General features: G+C 38.7%; 1 protein-coding gene across 7 annotated transcripts in view; it reads right to left on the reverse strand.

Annotated features, from left to right (window-relative positions):
* Hecw (Hecw ubiquitin protein ligase) overlaps positions 1-24,126 on the reverse strand; it is a 141,063-nt gene that overhangs the window by 66,679 nt on the left and 50,258 nt on the right. For 4 of the 7 annotated variants that reach the window (XM_034984804.2, XM_069509694.1, XM_034984805.2 and 1 more), the window contains 8 exons: positions 17,195-17,296; positions 15,032-17,113; positions 14,579-14,723; positions 13,823-14,009; positions 13,162-13,347; positions 12,637-12,777; positions 10,506-10,598; positions 9,720-9,880 (listed from right to left, as the gene is read on the reverse strand). In XM_034984804.2, the coding sequence (XP_034840695.1) occupies positions 9,720-9,880; positions 10,506-10,598; positions 12,637-12,777; positions 13,162-13,347; positions 13,823-14,009; positions 14,579-14,723; positions 15,032-17,113; positions 17,195-17,296 (3,097 nt within the window). Of the gene's footprint in view, positions 1-9,719; positions 9,881-10,505; positions 10,599-11,926; positions 11,948-12,636; positions 12,778-13,161; positions 13,348-13,822; positions 14,010-14,578; positions 14,724-15,031; positions 17,114-17,194; positions 17,297-24,126 lie in introns of those variants that run through there. The other 3 variants (XM_069509695.1, XM_069509696.1, XM_069509698.1) reach the window with 3 other exon arrangements.

The raw sequence follows: 24,126 nt of genomic DNA on the forward strand, positions 1-24,126 counted from the left end.
CCCATCGTGTCTGTCAAGAAAAGATACAGGGTACTTCCCGTTGATATACAATCATGAAATTTGGCAGGTAGGTAGGTCTTATAGCACAATTTAAAAAAAATAAAGTGTTTGGTATGCCTTGTTTGTACGATGGTACGGAACCTTTCGTGTGCGAGTCCAACTTGCACTTGACCGGTTTTTTAGTTCTGAAGTTTTTTAGAATTGGTGGTAAGGACTTGCTGTTTGGAGGGTAACAGCTGAAGTCTAATGCGAGTGCTTCCAGAATAATAATGTTGGTGAAAAAATACCAATTGGCAATACTGATAATGTTATACAAAAAGATTATTCTTCTCTGTAAAGCAAATTGTTATCTTAAGTACGGGCTATTATAAAGTACAAAACTCCTAAAATATACAACAATGAATTTATTTAAGAAGCATGTAGTCGAGTCGTCATTTTGAGCCAACCAATTTAGAATCCAAAATCTCGTTCGAAAAATTTGCAGATGTCGGTAGATATTATTGTTCACGCGAAATGTTCAAGCAAACTCAAGGTTTTCATAAAACAGCGAACTTCCAAGCTACAATTATTATAACAAATCTTGACAATATACATAATAATAATGATTCGTTTAATAATTAAATACAATTATAATTATTTGTGTTCACATCAGAGGGCTGATAATAATCTACGAGAACTAGTGGAAAATTGCGGTTTTCCTTACTATAATATAAAATTACCTACATTACACATACACAGTAGATAAACGTTAGCGACCTAGAGAGATTTTGGAAAAAATACCTAGAGGTTGTTTTAGACGGAGATATGTGAAGGCATTTGAGAGAATCGGTGCTCATCAACTCTGCTCACTTTGTTGTCAAATCAAATCAAATTTATTTTGCCGAATTGTAAGTAAAAATAGGTGAGATATCATTGAGAATTATAAGGCATAAGGCCTAAGGAATACTTGAACTAAACATCAACGCAGAAATTAGCATGCCGCTTTGCTTTTGAAATACTCTTTCCTTCGCAGCAACTTGTATTATAATTTATAACGGAACCTACAATTTTTTCTGCACTAGACATTCTGTTAGTAATGAATCATAGCAATATGAATAAGAATAATATGTAATTGATATCACGTAATATTGACATCATCATTAATTGAGCAATATTGCAATATTATCTTTGTTAGTAAACATGGTCTGGTGGTTTTTGCATGATGCATTCGCAGTCATTTCCTAAAAATAACACAGTTACATAGAGCAATGTTAACAGATTTTAGTCATATTTTCGAATGGTTAGAACGTATATTTTACTTTGGCCAACATAGTGGTTTAAAAAAAAATAAGAATAGCGAGCAAACGAGCAGGCGGGTCATCTGATGTTATGTGATTACCGCCGCCCTTGAACATTTGCAGTACCACAGGAACCGCCAATGCGTTGCTGGCCTTTCAGGAATTTGTTGGTCTACCCTTTATAGACTATAGACATAAGATATAGCACACGTCCATCAAGCTTGAGTTACTTATCTAACTTCACAATCGCTAACGCTTGCTTACGAGCTGTAATAATTTGTCAGCAGTATCTGCCAATTTCGGTGGTACCCACCTTTATTCCCTCTAAAAAATTCCAGACCAAACTTTCCGCTCCAAATCATTAGGTACATAATATAATGACTGTCAGTTAATTCACCAACAGACCCCATTTGTACGCCAAACTAAACCGACAAAAAACTCGGACTAAATCAACGTAAACTTATACCTACTACGGGTCGGATACTGTAATTTTTTCGCTACCAAATTACGGGGTAAAATCCCAAATTACGTCAAGCTTTCTGCTTAAAGGTCAAATTATAACTGAAAAGCATTAATTTGATCATCGTTCATGATGATTTACCGTTTATTCGTCATTAGCATATGGTAACAAAACGATTGAAGCCTTTATTCCTATAGAGTAAAAGCATAATACCGCATACCGCGAGTCTGATGGTGTGCCAAAAGCGTTAAAGTTTCTACTTTGGCGTAACATCTAACTTTAAGGGCAGACTTTGCGGTACGCGACAGCACGTAGTGGACTCGTGTCGTGGGAATGGGATCGTATGCAGTGTCGCGCTTGTCTCAAAGCTCAAAATATTGTTCTGCACAAGTGTTGCGTATCGCGGTTAGGTAAACGTCTTTGAGCTACAGCAGCGCCTGCGACGCGCGATACTTTGCATACAATCCCGTCGCGGTCGCTCACCTAAGTGCGCAAGTGTCGCCCTCAAATACCGTGTGTTGCGATAATGCAGCTAAATGTCTACAATAGCTTAAGAGATAGTCTTTGAACTACACTAGCAGCGGAAAGTCAATTTTAAAAAGGTAGACTAAGAAAGGAATTCTACGACTAAACACGCAACACTAAGTTGCTACAAGTCTACCTTAAAGGTAGACATTTACCGTCACAGTTCACGAAAGTTAGAGAACTTTTAAACAAAACGTCGAGGCTTCGACGTCACTGATAGGCGTCAAATGTTAGTTAGTAGGTACATTTGACACAGCCTTATGGCAGCCCTATTTTTCTATGATTTTACGTCATTATAGCTAATAATATTAATGTTATTAGCTATAGTGACGTTGACATGTCGTCGATTCAAGAACGCGTCGTCGTCGTCGCGTACCGCAAAGTCTACAGTAGCACATCCAACAAAATGACTAATGCAACGGAAGCTCGTACCGAAGCCAAGTATTGAATTTTCCATCCGATTCGTCATCTAATTGTATTGATGTATTGTAATTAAGCGACGTATCTGTATTACAATGATGATTAAATTATACATAACCATGCAAGTTGTATGACTTTTTTGCCACTTCCCGTGGAAAAATTTAACCATTAATTTATAGACTAAACAATTTTTCAATTAGATACATATTCCGTTATTGGAAAATTAAAGACATAACGTAAGCTTGTAAATCGTCCAAGAACGTAAGTAAGCTCATAGAACACCTTAACAATACCAATAATTCAAGAGGCGTTCTCTTTTTTCACCCGACTAAGGCAAAGCCAAAAGGAAGGGTTGTGATTTTGGCAGTCTATGTATGTATTTATCTATAATTTTTAGGTATATAAAAGAATAAACCGACAGACTAACATATCAACGTTCAGCGATCAAGGAACATTTTTCTTGAGTCTCGTAGCTACCTACTATCCTAGAGAAAGACATAGGCTACTTTATATCGCGCTACTTTATATATATATAATATAAAGAGTTCCCACGAAATTTTCAAAAAAACATAAATCCAGGCAGACGAAGTCAAAGATGTGCCAATCACGTTTTAGTGTTGATTCAATGGAAAAGCTGATTGCTATGACTATCAATAAATAATCACAATGGAAATCAACTCTCAAAACGCATCGTCCCTGCAAAGCTCTAATAAGGCTTCTACGTGATTTTCCGTAAACGTTTCCGTTCATATATGGCTTTTGCAAGTTAACCAGAACTAATTATGTGATATGACAATCATTTATACTAAGAATTATAATACACGTGAACAAGTTTTTATCACTAGTGAATTCCAGCTACTTCGTCTGCAATTCGTTGATTAGGCGATCTACATAGACTATAGGATGAGATTGAGATATTGGTACTGATTCTGAGCACAAACTAATTTCAGAGTATTCGCATCCCCTTCTTACTAATGTAATATGAAAAGGGCAGACACAGTTTGGCAGTTTTAAATTTAATTTTTAGATGCTAAAATGTGTGTGCTAAAACCCGTGATTTTAGCACACAATCGTGAGCCTGTTGTTTAAAATTGTAGCGCGCTCTAAAATTTGGAGTCATTAAATGTAAAGTTCATGTTCTGTACTTTTTTAGCAATATCAAAAAGTAAAAGATGCAAATACTCGAAATTTAGTTTAGAGAAAGACAACAGAATCGGTGCCATTGATTGATAAATTATTTGCTGATGAAAAAAATGTCGAAGTACCTACATGGTGACGCTTGCGCATGTAACTGTCATAATCTAAACTTGTCCTCAATGATAAAGCATTAGGTTCACTGAGAGAAATTTCCCGTCCCTTCTTCTAATTTTCTCTTTCCAAAACTGTTTTCTTTCAAAAGGGAGGACTTTACCTTTCTCGATTTCGGTAGTTCTTTGGTTTTGAAAGGAAACGCTTTTGGAAGGAGAAAATCAAAAAGAAATTTATCTCAGTATACGAAACATACCTATTGTGCCATCAATGAAACCAGTCCTAGTTTAGTGTGCTTACATACAATCGGTATTTTGCCACAAGCGTAATGCAACTAAAAGTCTCTTGCTGGCTTCATTTTTTATAAACCCGGGATGTTATTCGCCAGAGCTCTATCCATTTTTTTTCTTTGTCTATGCCTGTTAGTTAGTCTAGACTTTACGATACCATACCGAATATACCCGCGACTTCGTACGCGTGGATTTAGGTTTTTAAAAATCCTGTGGCAACTCTTAAACTTTCCGGGATAAAAAGTAGCCTATGTCCTTCCCCGGGTTGCAAGCTAACCTCTGTACCAAATTTCGTCAAAATCGGTTGAACGGTTGAGCCGTGAAAAGCTAGCAGACAGACAGACAGACACAATTTCGCATTTATAATATTAGTATGGATTTCAAGAGTTTCAAAATGCTGCGGCAAAAGTAATAAATTGCATACCCCCATAAAAATGTTAGTATCAGAGATTACTACAAACTATAATCCTATATTCGGAGAACCAAAGTATCATCGGTTCAAAGGAACTCGTAAATTATTTTAGCCGTAACAAATATGTAGAGGTCGACAAATATCTTATCACAACGAAATTCGAAGCGGTTGTCTAAACTAAAAAAACATATTTTATGAAGTTTGTGGACCTTTTTACCGTTTTTATTTTGAAATTGGGTCATCATCATCATCATCTCAACTCATCACTAGCCTACTAAGCACGGATCCCTTAGAATGAGAAAGGTTAAGGCCTTAGTCTACCATGCTGGCAAAACTAGCTTTTACCCGCAACTTTATTCGCGTGTTATAATTTGTACAGCCTATAGCACTCACAGATAATGTCACTATAGCGCCTATCAGTGAAAAAAATTTCAGAATCCGAGATTATCTACCCCCTACATACAAAAAGCGGTGATAGCCTAGTGGTTAAGACGTCCAACTTTTTTCGGGAGGTCGGAGGTTCAATCCCAGGCACGCACCACTAACTTTACGGAGTTATGTGCGTTTTCAAAACAAATATCACTTGCTAACGGTGAAGGAAAACATCGTGAGGAAACAAGCCTGAGAGTTCTCCATGTTCTCAAAGGCGGGTGAAGTCTGCCAATCCCCCAATCCGCATTGGGCCAGCGTGGCAGACTATAGCCTAAACCCTTGTCACTGTTAGAGGAGACCCGGCTCAGTGGTGGGCCGGTAATGGATTGACCATGATGACATACAAACTTACAATATAGTTTAATATATACATTATAGTATTAGTATTGATAAACAAAAATCCTATTGCACAAACCTATCTATTGCCGCATCGTATTTCATAACCTGCCCTAAAATGAGAAGGTATCTAGTTCACGCGTTCACTAAACCAGTGGATTACTAAACGGGAAGGCAATATATATTTTTAGACATTTCGATAAATAGGTCAAGCCCGAGAAAACTTATGTAAGTACTGTACGACTACGTGTTAGAAATGTGAGATGGTTTCACAGCCATTTTGAAAACAAACAAAGTAGGTACATATACTTACTTACAGTTACAAGTAGTATAGGTTTCTAACAGAGGAATATATTAAAATTTTAAAAAAATACAAAAACTGATTTATCCCCTTGATAGCCTTATTAAATATGTATATATTTAAAAATAATTATGAGGTTTCTTAGACAATTTTTGAAAAAAAAAAAATTTTTTTACATGCATGGCTTGGCTATGGTACGTGCTTTGACACACACTTGACCAGTTTTATATTTAAACATATGCCGCACACGATCTCCATACACAGCTTTTATCATAATATACGGGAAAAGTCACTAAAGATGTGAGATTGCCTCTGAATACTCTCATAAGGCCGATTAGCGAGATAGCCGTTCCACTTGCTGGTAATTTCCTCCGTTACCTTGTCATATAGGGAAATGTGTTTATTTGCTGCCTCATCACGTTTGGCTACTTACAAATCTCTAGTAATATTCTACATTCATAAATCCTTACCAAGATTAATATCTACCTAGTTTGAACGTTGTATCTATATCTATACTAATATAATTATTAGAGCCTCAATGGGGCTGATTCTCTTGTACACAATCTCTAAGCTAAACTAAATTAACAGGTCTAAATCTAGTGTTATCCTTTTCCGCAAGCAACATTATGAAAGGGATAGCACGTGTCATTTTAGTTTAGTTTAGAGATTGTGTACAACGGAATTAGCCACATTAGCTCAACCGGTAAAGGAGTGGACTGAAAACCAAAAGGTCGACGGTTCGAACTCCGCCCGTTGCACTATTGTCGTACGTCTACTCCTAGCACAAGCCTGTCGCTTTGTTGGAGAGGAAAGGGGAATATTAGTCATTTAACATGGCTAATATTCTTTTAAAAAAAAATGTAGTGCAAAAACGCCTAAAACGCTTGTAAACGTAAAGTTAGGATTTTGAGCTACGCGACTCTTGCGAATTGCTTTGTATAGAAATGTATGGACAAAATAAACCTAAATAAAATTGTATTTTAGTATTCTGAATAGGCCTTAGGTAATTTTCAGCGCTGGCCCAGTGCGGATTGGCAGACTTCACACACCTTTGACACACACGTAAAGGCAAGTGATATTTTATTGCTTAGTACGCGCATAAGTCCAAAATGTTAGAAGTGCCCTGAACCTTTCTCGTTCGGAGATGAGAGCCGTGCTCAGTAGTAGGCCAGCAATGGGTTGATCTTGATGATGATAATTCAGAACAGATAAAGTTTTTTACCAGTGAAGATTTTCGTTGAACCAATCTGATCTACCTAAAGGTATATAAGAAAGTATACAATCAGAAAGAGAACCCAACATAGGTAAGTTAATTTTGAAGAAACGTCAGTTCTTGTCGGATCCCTACGATAATAGTCAAGCGAAAACTTGTTGTCGATAAAAATAGTCATAGTACAAGAAACCCTCTTATGGTTGCTTCATCAATCAAGTTGAATAAAACCGTTGAGTTAAAATCGTACTTCGTCTTGAATGGCATGTAAAAATAAAACAACCATTACCGGATCCGTCCAACATAGAGCGGCCAACCTGTTAAAGACTATGAAACATCCATCGACTCAACACTTTAATGAAACTAGAATAACAGTAGGTATGAGTTAAGGGTGAATGTTCATAAGATGTGCGATGATTTGTGTTAAACCGCCTATTAGGGTGAAATCTATAGAGCGCACTCTGACTTAGCTTAGACTTAAGACAGAGTTAAAACGAGACAAACCTATATATCTCACATAAATCTGTCTCCTTTTATCACAATCTCAAGTCTGAGCAAAGTCAAAGTGCGGTCTATAGATCTCAGCCTTAGAATCTGTTCATTTTCATCATCATCACCATCAACCCATCGTCAGGCCACTATTGAGCAAGGTTCTCCTCTCAGAATGAGAAGGGTTTAGGTCGTAGTCTACCTGCTACCCTCTGTTCCATACCAATATGGATTGGCAGACTTCACACACCTTTGAGAATAGTATGGAGAACTTTTTCACATAGAGCTAAGATGATTAAGTTATTAAAATGAAGCGATCTTTTCAGTGGCTCTCACACCTATTAATTATTAATATTACTAACATACCTCTGGAAACCTAAGATTGGTTGTCTAATAGTAACTAGAGATTTCCAAGGAAAATAGCAGTGAGTAATAAATAGCTAAGAAAAATTCATAAACACATTATTTTCTTCGAACAGCATGAAAAAATAGCTATGTAATATAGGAATTGCATATTTTCTAAACCTAGCTCGTCTTAACTATGTTGGTAAATAGTTAAAAATCTATGAAAATAAAGCAATTTTTGGATGATTTTGACATACCCGTAGCACTCATCTACGCATATTCCTGGTGGACAGGTAGCTTAAGAACAAAATAAATAAAATGTATTATATTAAAAGGCACAAAAACTTGAAACAATGCAACGGGACGACATCAGAGTGCATTGAATTTGCAATAATTATACTTAAACCGGATTTAGCGTGGTGAAGATCATTATTCCTATGGGAAAATTCTTTAGCATAAATCTTCTGCAATTGAATGGCTTCGTAAGACAGAATTTAATGTTCATACATGAAATGACTCCTTAAGGTCGCGTAGCTGAAACCGAAAATGAAGAAACCACTAAGAAAAAGAACTTTTGCTCAAGACTTAATAAGGCCATTCATTTAATCGGTTGTAAAATTGCAAATTTCCATGTTTTGATGTTTTCTCTCTCTTTGTTTATTTGTTACATTTTCAAAGCAAAACTGCTGTGTCTATCTTACTGAAATTGGACATTAAAGTAGTTTGTATTTTAGAGATGGTTATAAGCTAGGTAGCCGCAGGGAGCCGCTGGATTTAGGCGGCGCAGAACGAGGCGTGTCTTCCTACGAGAGACAGAGGAAAGACAGAAATCCATTATTTATCTTTTTTGTTCTTGTCTTTTATCGGTTTTTGGTACTAATAAAAGAAAACCGGCCAAGTGCGAGTCACACGAAGGGTTCCGTACTATCGTAAAAGATATTTTAACATTTTTTATGTGCAACACTGCAAGATAATGACAACTAAAATGTGTTCACGAAAAATTTCGTTAACACATTTTTTTGTGATGTAACCACAAATTCACGGTTTCGGCTTTATTCCTTTACTTGTACTATAAGACCTACCTATCTAACAAATTTCAAGATTCTAGGTTAACGGGATGTACCCTATAAGTTTCCTTGACAGACACGACGGACAGACGGACAGACAGACGGACAGACACTAAAATGATCCTATAAGGGTTCCTTTTTTCCTTTTGAGGTACGGAACCCTAAATAGCAACAAGAAATCCGCGCGAGCAAACTCACGACTAAAAACTAATTGCGTATAAAATTATCCGTCGTTTAAGAATCTGCACGAATTGGACAGACAGTAACAATGAAAACTTTTGCAATATAATGTAATTATTGTTTTATGCCATACAATTCAACTAACAACACAAAGAATAGACATGAATCTAAACCGCAAATTGGAACGTGCGAATTGGGACTAGATAGCTTTGTGAACGCTTAGTTATTTAAACGACTTAATTATAATTTGACCCACAGTAAGGTACGACTGCGTTTTAAATGACAAAAAAATATCCAAATCGCACTACAATTTTGTTTATCCTAATTACACAATACATTATTTTCTTGTTTAATGTCATAGACCATTTAGACGCACGTGAAAAACGCAAAATGCCAACGAAATTTGCCAACAAACGTAATACGGTACGCCTTCTCCATAAACGTGACACTGGCGAAACACTCTGTGCCCAACTGGCACACCTAAAAGCCAATAATTGGGAATTGAATTGAATTGTAATACGGTACGTAAAATGCCGCAAAATACCTAATCGCTGTGGAAGTAAAATATTAATGAAAATAAACTATATATATATATATATATATATATATATATATATATATATATAACCGTGAATTTAAACAACACAACGCTCCTTTTGTATGAACAGTTGATGTAAGTTTGTAGCTTGAACTTAATGTCTTTTCTGTATAATTTGAAGCAACTTACCTCAGTAGACAGGTAAGTTGCACGTCGTTCTGGTACCGCGCGAGCGCGGGCGCGCCTTCTACTCGCACAGCGTTGACCTTGTCCCGCAGCGAAGCGCCGCAGCCGCCGCAGCGCTCTTTGAGGATTGAAAGGATGTTCGGTTGCCGGAGGAAGGCCACAACCTGTATACCAAATGCGAAGAATTTTAATTGATACTAGCTTATGCTCGCAACTTCGTCCGCGTAGACTACACAAATTTCAAACCCCTATTTGACCCCATTAGGGGTTGAATTTTCAAAAATCCTTTCGTAGCGGATGCCTACATCATAATAGGTATTACCACCGCCCATGAACATTTGCAGCACCAGAGGAACTGCCGATGCGTTGCCGGCCTTTCAAGAATTTGTTTGTTTGGATCTCTAAGGTCCAAACAAACAAATTCTTGAAAGGCAAAAACATCGCAAAACAAGGAGTCCTATCAGAAGACGAGACATTTGACTGCGCAGTATATGAAAACAAATTTGTATGGGGCTGTCTATTTTATTCTTAGTGTACGACCTGCACGGATTGCTATATTGCAATTTCAGATTGGACTTGTCACTATAGTCTGCGACATGTTGAGATGGCAATCGAGGTACGAGGCGGGGGGAGGCCTCGCACACCTGCGCTCGCCCGCACCGGGTTAGCGCGGAGCTGTGCGGATTGCTATTTCAACCTGTCGCGTACTATAGGTATTTGCGTTCACTGGTTCACTATTTGTCTGGGAGTTCGGGAAAAACGTGGAAGGGAAAAATGATAAACAGTTACCTTATCGTTATAAGCAACAGGTATTTCGTGTTGCGTGTGGTGTGAGTACGACTCCGTTGTAGGCACGGGCGGTCGCGGCGGCGGCGTCGGCGCCTGCGTTATGAAATGAAATCATTTTATTTTATGTTACTTACCTACTTACTTACTTGAGCCACTTATGATATGTCAGAACTCTACCACCGCATCGGAAAGAATTTTCTATTGAAAAGATCCGGCAAGAAACTCTTAAACTTTATTAAACTTCGACTTTATTTATCTATATGGCACCCAACAAATTATCACTTCTTAGTTATAATGCGGAATTGGTTATAGTAACTCTAAGGAGCAGTCAGATTTTTATTGTAATTCGGGCTTTTTTAAGCCATAAGTCGTCGATATTTCATCTACCTACACGCACAAAACCGCTTTGGGTTTGAAACACCCATTCGAGATCTGCGTTCAATCTAAGGTCAAATCATTCCAACAGGTGTGATTGTGGTCGAGGGTCTGTCTACAATAAATGAAGAAAAAATTAAATTTCCTCGAGTCCAAACGTAGCGATGTTTTACGCAATTCACACTTTACAGTGCAGTATTTTTAATCTTTCTGACCTTGAGAATACATTACAGAAGTCAAACCGTGGTCCTCATATAGTTTTGCAAAAGAAATTCTTCCTGAGATCCCGTCTATAATCAATTCGATAAACATACCCCTTTTTATTGGCTACACTTTTAAAACTATATATATAAACAAGCATAAACTTGTATAAAACATAACTAGCAATACCAATACAATAAAATCCGAAAAAACTATGTTAAACATAAAAGAACTACAACAGCAAATCATCAAAATCGTGCGTACAAGAGTTTGAAAAAAAAAACAATCGGAAAGAAAGACAACGTGTGAATAAGAAAAAACAAGTTACAAACATACATGCTTCAGTTCTCATACAATTATCTAGCAAATGATATGACTGAAAATACTGATGAAGACCTATGCTCTCTCCTAAACCGCAGATAGTATTACCACAGTCCAAACAGATGCATACAGTCTTTCAACGGAAAGATCTAGACAGAGCAATCATGTAGCATGCAGGGAAGACACGCAGGAGTGCCCGAACGACAGAAGATGATAAAACAAACTTTAATTCTTTTTATTTCTATAGCTACTAACAATTACTGTTCTCTTTGGCGGCCAAAATATTACCATACTAGTGCAATAATGAATATTACCGCATGGCTTTGAAAGTCATAACTGTGCGGTAATATTTTTGATACCCAAGTATGTTTTGAAATAAGAGCCATTTTTCAAGCAAATTTATTGAAAAATAAAGTATAATAGAATACCAAAAGAAAAAAAAGAAAAAAAAGAAAAAAAGAACGTGCACGCTATGCAGCACAAAACAAGGCCCCACACAAACAGCGTACTCGTATGTCGTGAACCTGTTCGGGCAGGACGGGCCGCCTGCGCTGCGGCAGTAGAGGTGAGAAGAAACCGGCCTACTTGATGCTTTAACACATCAATAGAAAATGGTGGCCTCAAAACAACTGTTCTCTTTGGTGGCCAAAATATTACTGCACGAGTGCAATAATGAATATTAGCGCATAGCTTTGAAGGTCAATAACTGTGCGGTAATATTTTTGGCACCCAAGTATGTTTTGATAGAGGTGAAATAAGAGCCATTTTTCAAGCAAATGTATTGAAAAATAAAATATAATAGAATACCAAAAGAAAAAAAAGAAAAAAAGAACGTGCACAAAAACAAGGCCCCATACAAACTGCGTACTCGTAGTTCGTGAACCTGTACGGGCAGGACGGGCCGCCTGCGCTGCGGCAGTAGAGGTGAGAAGAAATCGGCCTACTTGATGCTTTAACACATCGATAGAAAATGGTGGCCTCAAAACAACTGTTCTCTTTGGTGGCCATATTACTGCACGAGTGCAATAATGAATATTAGCGCATAGCTTTGAAGGTCAATAACTGTGCGGTAATATTTTTGGCACCCAAGTATGTTTTGATAGAGGTGAAATAAGAGCCATTTTTCAAGCAAATGTATTGAAAAAAATAAAATATAATGGAACACCAAAAAAAATTGAAAAAAGAACGTGCACGCTATGCATCACAAAAACAAGGCCCCATACAAACAGCGTACTCGTATATCGTGAACCTGTTCGGGCAGGACGGGCCGCCTGCGCTGCGGCAGTAGAGGCGAGAAGGGGCCGGCCTGCGGAACTCGCGGCAGCCGCGGGTCGATGAAAGTCGTGCGCCGCATCACGTGGTCCACGAAGAAACGCTAAGGGACACCAGCCAGTTCTACATCTTTCGTTTATCAATAACGCATATTTTTGAAAAAGAAAGAAAGAAAAACGTTTATTTTGTAAACTAGCTTATGCCCATGACTACACAAGTTTCAAGCCCCTATTTTTTTCCTTACGGGTTGAATTATAAAAAAATCTTCTTTAACGGATGTTTACGTCATAATAGCTATCTGCATGCCAAATTTTAGCCCGATCCATCCAATAGTTTGCCACAAATCACATGTTATACCTAAGAGTTGGTTATTCCGATGCTTTCTCCATTTGAGCATGAAAGCCAATCAGTCAATTGTTCTGACACTTAAAATCAACTGTCAGAATAATTGACTGATTGATTGATTGAAGATAACAAAACTGCTCACCTTTCCATTTCTGTCCAGCTTGGAATCCCATCCCAAGGGCAGTTCTCTCTCAGTGTCACTAAACATGTTGACAAGAGCTACCAGGTCTCTGTTGTGTTGGTAGCGATCGAAGGACGCAGTGTCCCGCCGTATCTTGGATATCATGTGCTTCAGGGTCGAGTTACAGTTGTATAAAGATGACGCTTCCTGAAGCAAGCAAAAGGGCAAACACTGCTTAAAAATGAAACGCATATGTAGAAGCACAAATTCTTGCACAAAAAATTAGCATAGGGGAAATATTGGCAATGTTTTCATCCGTTACCTACAGACGTATCTTGAGGTGATTCCAAGCCAGCGGGAGGAGGAATGAGCTCACTTCTTACTCTTCTTCATGCTCAAGTAGAGTAAGGCGTAAATTTTATCTTACCAAGTTCATCATGTTATGCAGAATAGGTAAGTACAAGTGTTTTCTAATAAAATTAGGTACGTGAAATGTTTTACCCCAGTTCACATAATTCGGACCTGTCAGGAATGAGTTCGCCCTTCTCGCCTCTTTGCCAGAATACGAGTCTCTTCTCGGGTAGGATTAAAAGAGAAGAAACGCACTCGTCTTCTCGTTCACTTCTTTATTTAGCTACGAACAAGCACCCTCGAATAAAATTAGGCACGTTAGATATCTTACCAAGTTCATATGCAGTATGGAGTAAAAGTCGGGCCTGGCTAGAAACTCGGCAGCGGGGTGCGGCGCGGGGGGAGGCTGGCCCTCGAGCGGGCGGGAGGTACTCGCCGCGGGGGGAGGGGACGAGCTTGCCCCTCTCTCCTCTTCTCCTAGCTGCGTACGAGTCATTGTACGGCGGATTGATTGGTATCTGAAATGTTTAACGATAAAACCTTTTAGTTCTCAATAGGTCATCGATGAAAACGATAAAATCGAGACTTAAAGTTTCATGGGTAGTGGTAAAAAATATGGTCATTTTACAAGAACAAAATCTGCGGATGACTTTTGCGATGCGATGATGGATGAGTACTAGACTTTTGTTAAAATTAGAAATCTCAGTAGAAAACAATGAATTTTCACAAGGAACTCTAAATCTAGGAACGACTAGTTTACTAAAAAATTTAAATAAAAACTAAACTCCCGATATCACGATTTTACTATGAAATTTAAGATTTTAATAATAAACTAGCTTATGCTCGCGACTTCGTCCGCGTGGACTACAAAAATTTCAAACCCTTATTTTACCCCCTTAGGGGTTGAATTTTCAAAAATCCTTTCTTACCGGATGCCAACGTCATAATAGCTATGCCAAATTTCATCCCGATCCGTCCAGTAGTTTGAGCTGTGCGTTGATAGATCAGTCAGTCAGTCACTCAGACCTTTTCCTTTTATATATTTGGATACAAGGTTGAGAAGTTAAGTAGAACATTTTTTTTTTACCTTCTATCTAACTGTCGTCTTTGGACTTCGGGTGCGGGTGTTCGAGGAGAGCTCCCGTTGGCCGCGGGCCGTTGCCACGTCGTCGTCCTGTTGATGTGGTCGATGTAGAACACGCGCCCGTGACTGTCCATCCGGGCCTCCCAACCTGAAAGACATACAAATTCTTGTTAATAATGCGTTTGATCATCGGTAAAATAAAATCATTAAATGATTTTATTGACGACAAGACAAGATGATGCCCGCGACTTCGTCCGCGTGGTTTATCAAAATCCTTTGGAAGCTCTTTGATTTTTCGGGATTAAAAGTAGCCTATGTCCTTCCCCGGGATGCAAGCTATCTCTGTACCAAATTTCATCAAAATTGGTTAAGTGGATGGGCCGTGAAAAGCTAGCAGACAGACACACTTTCGCATTTATAATATTAGTATGGAAGTATGGAAGTATGGATTCTTACCAGGAGGCAAAGGCTCTTCACATTCAATAATCCCGCCAATCATATTGGCAGGAAAATCTCCCGTCAAAGCCATCTGTCTCGACGCCCGTTCAGGTATCGAAGGTAATCTTATTCCGGCCATATGTCTCAAAGGTGTCGGCGATGCTACAGCGTTTTCATTGTCATCACAATCATCAACCGTATGGGGTCTCCTCAGTACCACATCATCCGGAGGCCCGGCATGAACTATCGTGAAGTGATTACTAAATTCAAGATTCGGAGATCTGATCTCCGAAGTTCTTAACTCATTCGTAAATTCAACCATTTCGAAATTTTCTGCATTTTGAATAGGTGGCGGATGTAAATCTCCTGGTGGAAGCGGTCTTGGCCTTCTCGCGTGATGTGTGGGCGTCGGTGGACATTGAGGAGCCGTAGACCCAGCCAAAGCTGCAACTCGCGATAGCACCCTGGGATGTGGCCTTAATGGACTATCAGGAATATCTTTTGAGGGTAAAGTTTTGTGTGGAGAATGTTTAGGAGTTCCCTCGCAGCCGAGACTTTTCAAAAGATGCCGAGGTAAACTTGAATGTTTGGGCGTCGAACTGTCGCACGAATATTTACGATTCAATAGTAGTGCTCCCACACTAGGTAATATCTTACTGGTTTCATCTACCGGTGAGTTTGAATGTGACGAATTACAGGAACTCGGTGCGTCGGGACTACTTGGAGCAGTTTCTCGACTAGGTCCATCGATGTGGGATGAGTTTAAGAAAGCTGTCATCATTGTCGGTGTAGCCCGTCCCGAGTTTTGCCTCGTCAGAGGTTTATGGCCCTTCATTACCGTAATTTCCTTTTCTTCGACTTGATTCCTGTTATCATCTTCAAAATCTTGATGACTGCTTATATCGTTAAGAAAGGTGTGTTGAGCTTTCTCTTCAGATTTTGCATGATTAGGAGTCGAATGAAAAGCATCCACAATATTCTTATCTTTTCTAGCAAACGTCGTAGTAATATAATTATCTGGACCTATATCTTTTATAAACATAATATTATTCTTACTCACGCTTTGCGTGCTATCAGGTACATCACTTTTCTTCTTATCATCAGCTAACCTAGATAATTTAATAGAAACTGTCGATTCACATAAGCTGCCGTCAGTCTCGGGTGTCGCCAAAGGAGCGACGTTTTGACACCCTCTCAAAAAGCTTGCAGTAGAAGACATGGGTGCTTGAGCACCGGAATAAAACTCCCCAGGCTTAAAATCATTTATATCTCCTTGTAACGCCGCAGAATTTGCAATATTATTATCCGTAAAAAATTGTTCATCTGTATCTATTAGTTCGAAGGTAAAGGCATCTTCAGGTTTAGACAGCTTTTTTGGTTTTCGATGTCGTTGTACAATCGGTGGTAAAGCGTGCATTCTCTCTAAAGGTTTATGCGACTGTCGAGGTGGCAACGGAGGTACTGGTGATTTTTGAGCATCATTTGGCACATTAGCACCTTCGACGTCATAGACGAACTTCATAATTTTGCAAGGATTTTGCGGTGACCATATTTTATAATACTCAGTATCCGGAGATGTGGGAGATTCAAAACCGATGTTCATGTTTGTCTTCTTCTTTACTCCATTCAATGCTACACAGCTACCGGTATCGACGGGCGGAGGACATTTCTTTTTAACTCCTGACGATGTCGGTTTACAGTTCGAAGCACTCAGAGATTCACTATTTACAGATTGAGATTCAGAACTATTACTAACTAGAGATTTGCTAGGATCACATTTTATTTGTTCGAGATTCTTCTCACTAGACTCTAAAGCGCTAATTGAGCATTTATTAACGTTTTCACTAAGATGCTTGATGTCTTGGCTCGTGCTAACTAATTCCATTCGCGGAGTATTTTCGGAGTTCATTTCAAAGCTTTCATTGTGATAGGAGAAGGGCGACACTTGGTCTCCGCTTCTCTTTCTTGATATGCCCTCTTTGAGCTTCGAGGGAAGCTTTTTGAGGTCAACTTTAAACTTCGGCGGGATCGACGAGGACTCTGCCACGCAATCATCTTCTTCGCCATTGTAGTAGCGAAAGCAGAGGAGCTGTTCACAGTCTGAAAAAGTAAAATATGCTGATCAGGTAGAGTTTACATTAAGGAAACAAATGATAAATCTTCGAAGCAAAGATTAATTACCTTCATAAGGCTGATTGGGCTCATCAAGCAGCCACATTATATGGCCAGAGTCGCATCCGGTCGCCGGCACGAGCCTAGCGATACCGGCGAGGCTTGCGGTCTCTGCAAAGGGACATTATAAAATGTTATCGTTACGTTATTTATTTCACTAAACTCATCTCGTTAGCACATTCAAGTTCATTTCTTTATAAAAAAAATGTCATGGAAAAATTAAACTTAATATCCAAAGTGGATTGTAATTAAGGTACCTAATATGTGCAACTTAATTATTTATAAACCCAACCACAATAAAATAAATCAAGTATAATTTATTTTAATTAACATTTAAAAAACCTTGCCATTTATGCAATACATAAGTGAAACACAAAATGCACATTCGAAAAACCTAAAGACCCTACTTAATGCCAGCGGCTCCAAATAAGAGAAACAAAAAGCGTACAGGTGCAAAGAACTGTAAGCAGAATAAGAACAAGAAACTAAAATAAAACAGAGAACAGCGAAACGAGCCACGACGAAGTACGAACCCTTCCGTTTTTTATCTAACAAAAATCGATGCGTAGGATGCGCAGTTCGGCGCTGGCGCGTCACATATTATACGCCAGACATAATCGCCGGATGCGGGAGTCGCCCGCACATTGAAAGCGAAATAATCGAAGCCACCGAATTGCCAGTTAATTGGGGAAACAAGGCCATAAATAGCGCAAACGCAAATTGATTCTGCGAGACACCGGTGCATCCACCACCCGCACCCAGACATTACCATATTTCGATTGGGATGAGATATGAGCCGACAGTTTACATCTTCCTGCCGTTGATTAAGTATTTAACTGGCTCGTAAATATTGACCGTGGTGAAAATGTTTACGTCAAATATTCTACATTATTTTCGAGCATGTAGCGAGTATGGAGTGATATATTGAAATATGTTAACAAAGTCAGCTGCGGAAATGGAAGGGCGAGACTTTAGTAGGGTAGAACGGATAAATCGCGGAATTATCTCGGGATCGTTTCCGTTTGGTAATAATCACTTCCAAGTTCCAAAGCTAAATTGGCTTTACGTGATCAATGGAAGCCATTATTTTTTTGTTTGTTAATTTTACAAGGCCCCATTTGTAGTTAAAACAAATGTTGTATGTGAACTGAAAATTGTTTAATGACAGTCATTTCCAGAGTCATTATGTCGGCTTAAAGTCTAGTAATCGGATGTGAGTTTCCATGTAAAGATTACAATGAATTATTTAAAGACATGTTAAATTGCAGTTGTTAAAGCATTAGGTATAGTCCGCGACAGGTAAAGATGGCAATCGGGGGGACACCCCGCACACCCGCACGTCATCTGCGCTCCCCGCACCGGGTTTACGCAGGGGCTGTGCGGGTGTGCGGGGGCGCTTCCTCCCCGATTGCCATTACTTTCTGTACTTTTTTGTGTCTGTTACTTTTTTACGGTTCAATCGCGAAAGCGACCTTGAAATGAAATTTGGCACTGAGATTGCTGGCACCCTGGAGACGGGCCCAAATAAGAACTTATTATCCCGGAAAACCGAAGAGTTCCTGCGGGATTTTTACAAAACCTTAATCCACTTAGACCGAAGACGAATTCGCTGGCAGCAGCAATTTTTCAATAAAATACAAAATCAAAACACGAGGGGACCACAATAGATATAAAAAATAAGAGAGCTATGTCCAGCAGTGGGTGTCTTTTGGTTGATAATGATGAAAATGATTACCCGGATATTGAGAGCATACTCTTTTTGGAAGTCTATTTAAAATTCGAAAAAGAAATGCACGCAATCGTTGATGATATAGCCATAAGTGCCCTAATTAATTATCGTGTTAGCTGACAGATCCACAGAACATCGGCCGTCAACAGCATAACGGTGGTGGTGACGACACGCGTGACACAGAGGGCGTCTATTTCCGGTGACGCCACATCCGCAAGCTTCCGCAGGATGTGGGAACAGATACCAGAGCGGCGAGATCAACTGATGAGCTTCCGCGGGATTTGCGACAGCACGATGGATGTCTGAATTGGGTCACGCATAGATATTGTAATATACCCAATAACTAAACGAACGCGAAAAGTGACTTCTTTTGTTTAATATTAGTCACCAACAACTACCATACATAAAAGACCATAAAACATTTAAATACACTAACAGTACGGTTGTCAATTAGAGGTGAAAAAAATTACTAATAAATTAACATGAAACTTAAGGTTATAGAGCAACAGACAGTACCTACCTTTTTAAAGTTTCTTTCTGTCTGTCGTGTTTATCAAGTCCCGTCAAGGGAATCAAACCGATAAGGTACTTTTCGTTGAACTATAATTATGAAATTTGACAAGTAGCAATGTCTTATAGCACAAGTAAAGGGAAAAATCTACCTATGCTGAAAACCGTGAATATGTGGTTACTTCACAAACAAAGTGTTATTTCTTGTACGATGGTACCAAAACCTTCATGTGCGAGTCCGAACCGCACATGAAGGTTTAGGTGTATGAATAGCGTTAAGGAAATATAGTAGTAAGTTATAAGTACATAGTATTAAGAGCGCCACCTCGCCAACAAACTGGCCCACCAGTTTGGCAAGATAGATATGTAGGAAACTCTGTAAAATTAATATGAATAAATATTTTATTTATTTATTCAGATACAAGTTAGCCCTTGACTGCAATCTCACCTGATGGTAAGTGATGATGCAGTCTAAGATGATAGCGGGCTATCCTGGAAGGGATGTGGCAGTTTTTATTGAATCCGTACCCCTTTGGTTTCTACACGGCATCGTACCGGAACGCTAAATCGCTTGGCGGCACGGCTTTGCCGGTAGGGTGGTAACTAGCCACGAGCCGAAGCCTCCCACCAGACCAGACCAGAAATTTAGAAATTGTAAAATTCCAAATCCCTGCCAGGAATCGAACCCGGGACCTCCCACTAATAAGACCACAGCGCTCACGACTGCGCCAGGGAGGTCGTCAAATAAAAAATAAAAAAAAATGGTACCTACTTACTTACATACATACTTAGGTACAACCACAGAGTCAGATCAATCTGGGTATGTTGTCGGGTTTCGGGCAACTTTGTAATCTTATCTCGTAGATCACGCTACGCCGCTGCGCTAGTTCCAGTAATCACTAACACCCAATCAAAATTATACAAGCTTTATATCTATTCATCTAAGGAAATTAAACCTGACCTACTCGTTAGCCGCCAAACGCTCCAATTTTAACCAGGAATAAATTTTGGTCAGGAATATTCATATTCATTACAATATTATTCCCAGTGATTTTAACAAGTTTTGTATCACAGATCACATCATCATTACAATATTCGAATCCAGAATGCACAGCAATTTTTGAGTTAGCTCTAAGAACTAGGAACATTTTAGGTCGAAGAAATCTATATAATTGGCTGCAATATTAGTTTGAATCGTAACTTAGATCAGAGGATGTGGTGGAGATGCATGGAAAAATGTATGACTAAATTTCATTTCCGTCTATTTTTTCAGAAGAATGAACCACCACTATACAAAAAAATCAACGACAGATAATAATCAAGAGGAAGCATCTGTTAATCATAGAGCTTCCTCGAAACATGGATTTACAATTTATTTTAGGTCCACGATTTTTTCAATATGAATTTCGGAGAAGTGTTAATTATTGGTCTAGCTACGTTTGGCATTGCAACGGAAATCAAAGATTATGTTATGGATAGTAAGTATAGCTAAATAAATAAATAATATTTTTATTCAATTAAACTTTAACAAGTATTTTTGAATCGTCAGTTGCATCTACACTGGTTCGAAATGCCTTTCCTACCGAGAAGAACCAGCAAAAAAACTCAGCGGTTGCTCTTTTCAAAGATTTGACATACAATATTATGCCATGTATAAAAAAAGTATTTGCAGTCCTGCGCGTTGCTGGAACGAGCTGCAGGTCAAATCCACGCTCTGTTATCATTTAGATAATCAACAATAGTGTAATTACAATTGTAGATTATCTCAATGTTACAATTGTGCTTTTTTCAGGAGCATACTTTTAATAGATTTTTAAACTTGTGTAAAGGCAAGTCCAAAATAGTTTGCGGGATTTTGCTATTGCTAAGCTATTGGTGATTGTTTTTCACTATATCACTACACCATTTTCTATAGCAGCCTGCTATTACGATCACCATGACAATCGAACAATGTGTCACGCAACCGCTCATTAGACGGAAGTCCATAGTTAAACTAAACTACGGTCATCTCTCGACCCTCATTCAGCGTTGTTTCTAACGCCTACGACTGTTTAGCCATTTTTGTCGGGTCTGATATCGTTTTAAGTGGGCCCCTCGCGTTCACACGAGCTCTGAATGACGTCAATCACCTGGTATCCTTAAACGAAGTAAAGTGGGAGCTGTAAAGAAGGTTGCTTGAAAGGTGGATAAGAGGAAAAACTAACATTACAGCTACCTTTAAACTTTGAGCATTAAAAATCGTGGATTTCACAAGCCAATATACATTAAAGTAAATGTTAAAGTTTAAAATTAAAGTTAGGTATGACCCAAATTTAACAAGCCCTGAACTGAGCAGCCCATTTTACTTTACTAACGATCAAAGTATAATGTAACGTAACGGTACCTTTAACCACCCATTATACAACTGGATCTTAGGTACAATACTAAAGGAAGGATCTTGAGTATCAGCAGGATCTTTAAGAACCTAATTCCACGCGGACGAAGTCACTGGAATAAGCTAGTCTAAATATATAAAAGGAAAAAGTCACTGACTGATCTATCAACACACAGCTCAAACTACTGGACGGATCGGGCTGAAATTTGGCATGCAGATAGCTAATATGACAGAACCTAAAAAAGGATTTTTGAAAATTCAACCCTAAGAGGGTGAAATAGGGGTTTGAAATTTGTGTAGTCCACGCAGACAAAGTCGCGAGCATAAGCTAGTCTTATATAAGCCAAGTTCTTGAAAGCGGTTAAGAGATTTTATCTCATTCATCGCAGAGTATGCGGGTGTGTTAATGAGCGCTGACATTGGGATGCGCTATCATAAATCGATTATCTCCAGCCCTACCCTTCTAAAACAAGACGTCATATTTATTGTCACCGCCAGACATCTGCCACGGAAAGACACGTACAGTTTCATCGACAAACCGCAGTATTTCAAGCACTTAAGTGTATCCGTCTCAAAATAACATTCGGAGTTTGGACGACAGGAAACGCGAGTTTAAAGGGGTCGGCTTGATGACAGACCCCCATTAGCGAAGTGACGATTTGACAGCTTCACGAGGTTGTTAGAAGACGATGACGTGTGACTAAATATCGTTACCGACTTTCACACGATTACCAACCGGTGGATCTATAAGTACCCTAGACAATTAATAGCGATGATGGACATGCAGCAGAGACAACTGCAACGTGAAACAAAATGAACGAATGAGGCATTATACAAACTGAACTATAGTTATCGAGCAAATACGAAATAGTACGATGTTACTAATATTATAGATGTCAAAATTTGTATGTTTTTACTCTTCACGCCAAAACGATTGAACCAATTTAGCTGTTTGAAATAAAGATTCCAATCCACACGGACAAAGTCGCGGGTGTTATCTAGTAGTACTTACATTTTAACTAAATTTTACACGTAGGAACTTGTTTAACAGAGTTGTAATAAATATAAATACTTACCTACAAAAATAAAATTTTTACGTATTCAGAATCATTAATGACATCGTATTCGTAGGCGTCGTTTAATAATGTGGGAGACGAGAAGTCTGTTAAAGGTAATGTATTCAAGCAACAGTTTTATGTATTTAAAAGTTTCGATGGCCCGCCATAAAAAAATACCCGGGCAAATGCAAACGCTTTTTAGGGTTCCGTACCCGAAGGGTGCCAACGGAGCCCTATTATTAAGCCTCTGCTGTCAGTCTGTCTGTCTGTAAGCGGGGACGGGGTCTCATGAACCATAATAGGTAGAGTTGTTTTCACAGTGTGTATTTCTATTGCCGCTATAATAACAAGTAATGATAATTTCAAAATAGCCGCCATGTAAAAAAAATTAAAAGTACATAATCGGGTACGATAGTACGGGACCCTTTTCGTGCGAGTTCGATTCGCACTTGGCCGCTTTTTTTTAATTCCTTTCCATTCATTCCCTGCCATTGAGGACCGGTTAATTTTACGAGTGTTTAGACCACTTAAAATTCCACAGTGCGAACACAAACCGTACCGGAAATTAAAGTTAAAACAAAACAATACGTTGCACTATACCCACTAGTATAGTTATACCTACTATAGTGAGTATACAAAACAATAGATGTATCTACGCAGTGATGCTACCGATGCTGCCGACCATGAAAATTTGCAGGACCAGAGAAACCACCAATATTGTATCTAAAGAATCCGTAAAATTACCAACAAAAAAATCGACGCTTATTCCACACAGCAATATTGGAAAACTTTTAAATAGACAAGAAGAGACAAGACTTCGCTTGCTCGACAGTAGTAGAGTATCAACACGATGACACAAAACAAGAGTTTGAGACAAAACTTATAAAGTATCTTTATAAGTATTGCCTTAGCAAGCCTTCGAAATTGTAGATATACATGTAGGAGTAGTATAGGTACCTACATCAAAGTGCCAAGATCGTTTTAGGATCGCTGGGCAGGTAAAATTTCGCAACCATAACTCAAAATCGAGCAAATAGTTTTAATCGTAGACCGCTGCGTTTAATCATAGAATTTATAGCAACTTTATAATGGTATTCTAAGAACACCTATAACGGTTATACTATAGGTAACTGCTAACTAGTAATAATAATAGATGAGTTTACTTTGATCTCAGTAATGCATATGTATGATTCCGGTAATTGTTAACTTTATTTCAAGGAAATCAATCAAGTCTCCTTGATTATTTTTCCATAGATCGACTGCTATAATT

The sequence above is a fragment of the Maniola hyperantus genome, chromosome 3 (assembly GCF_902806685.2).
Source record: "Maniola hyperantus chromosome 3, iAphHyp1.2, whole genome shotgun sequence".
In the NCBI taxonomy this organism is placed as follows: domain Eukaryota; kingdom Metazoa; phylum Arthropoda; class Insecta; order Lepidoptera; family Nymphalidae; genus Maniola; species Maniola hyperantus.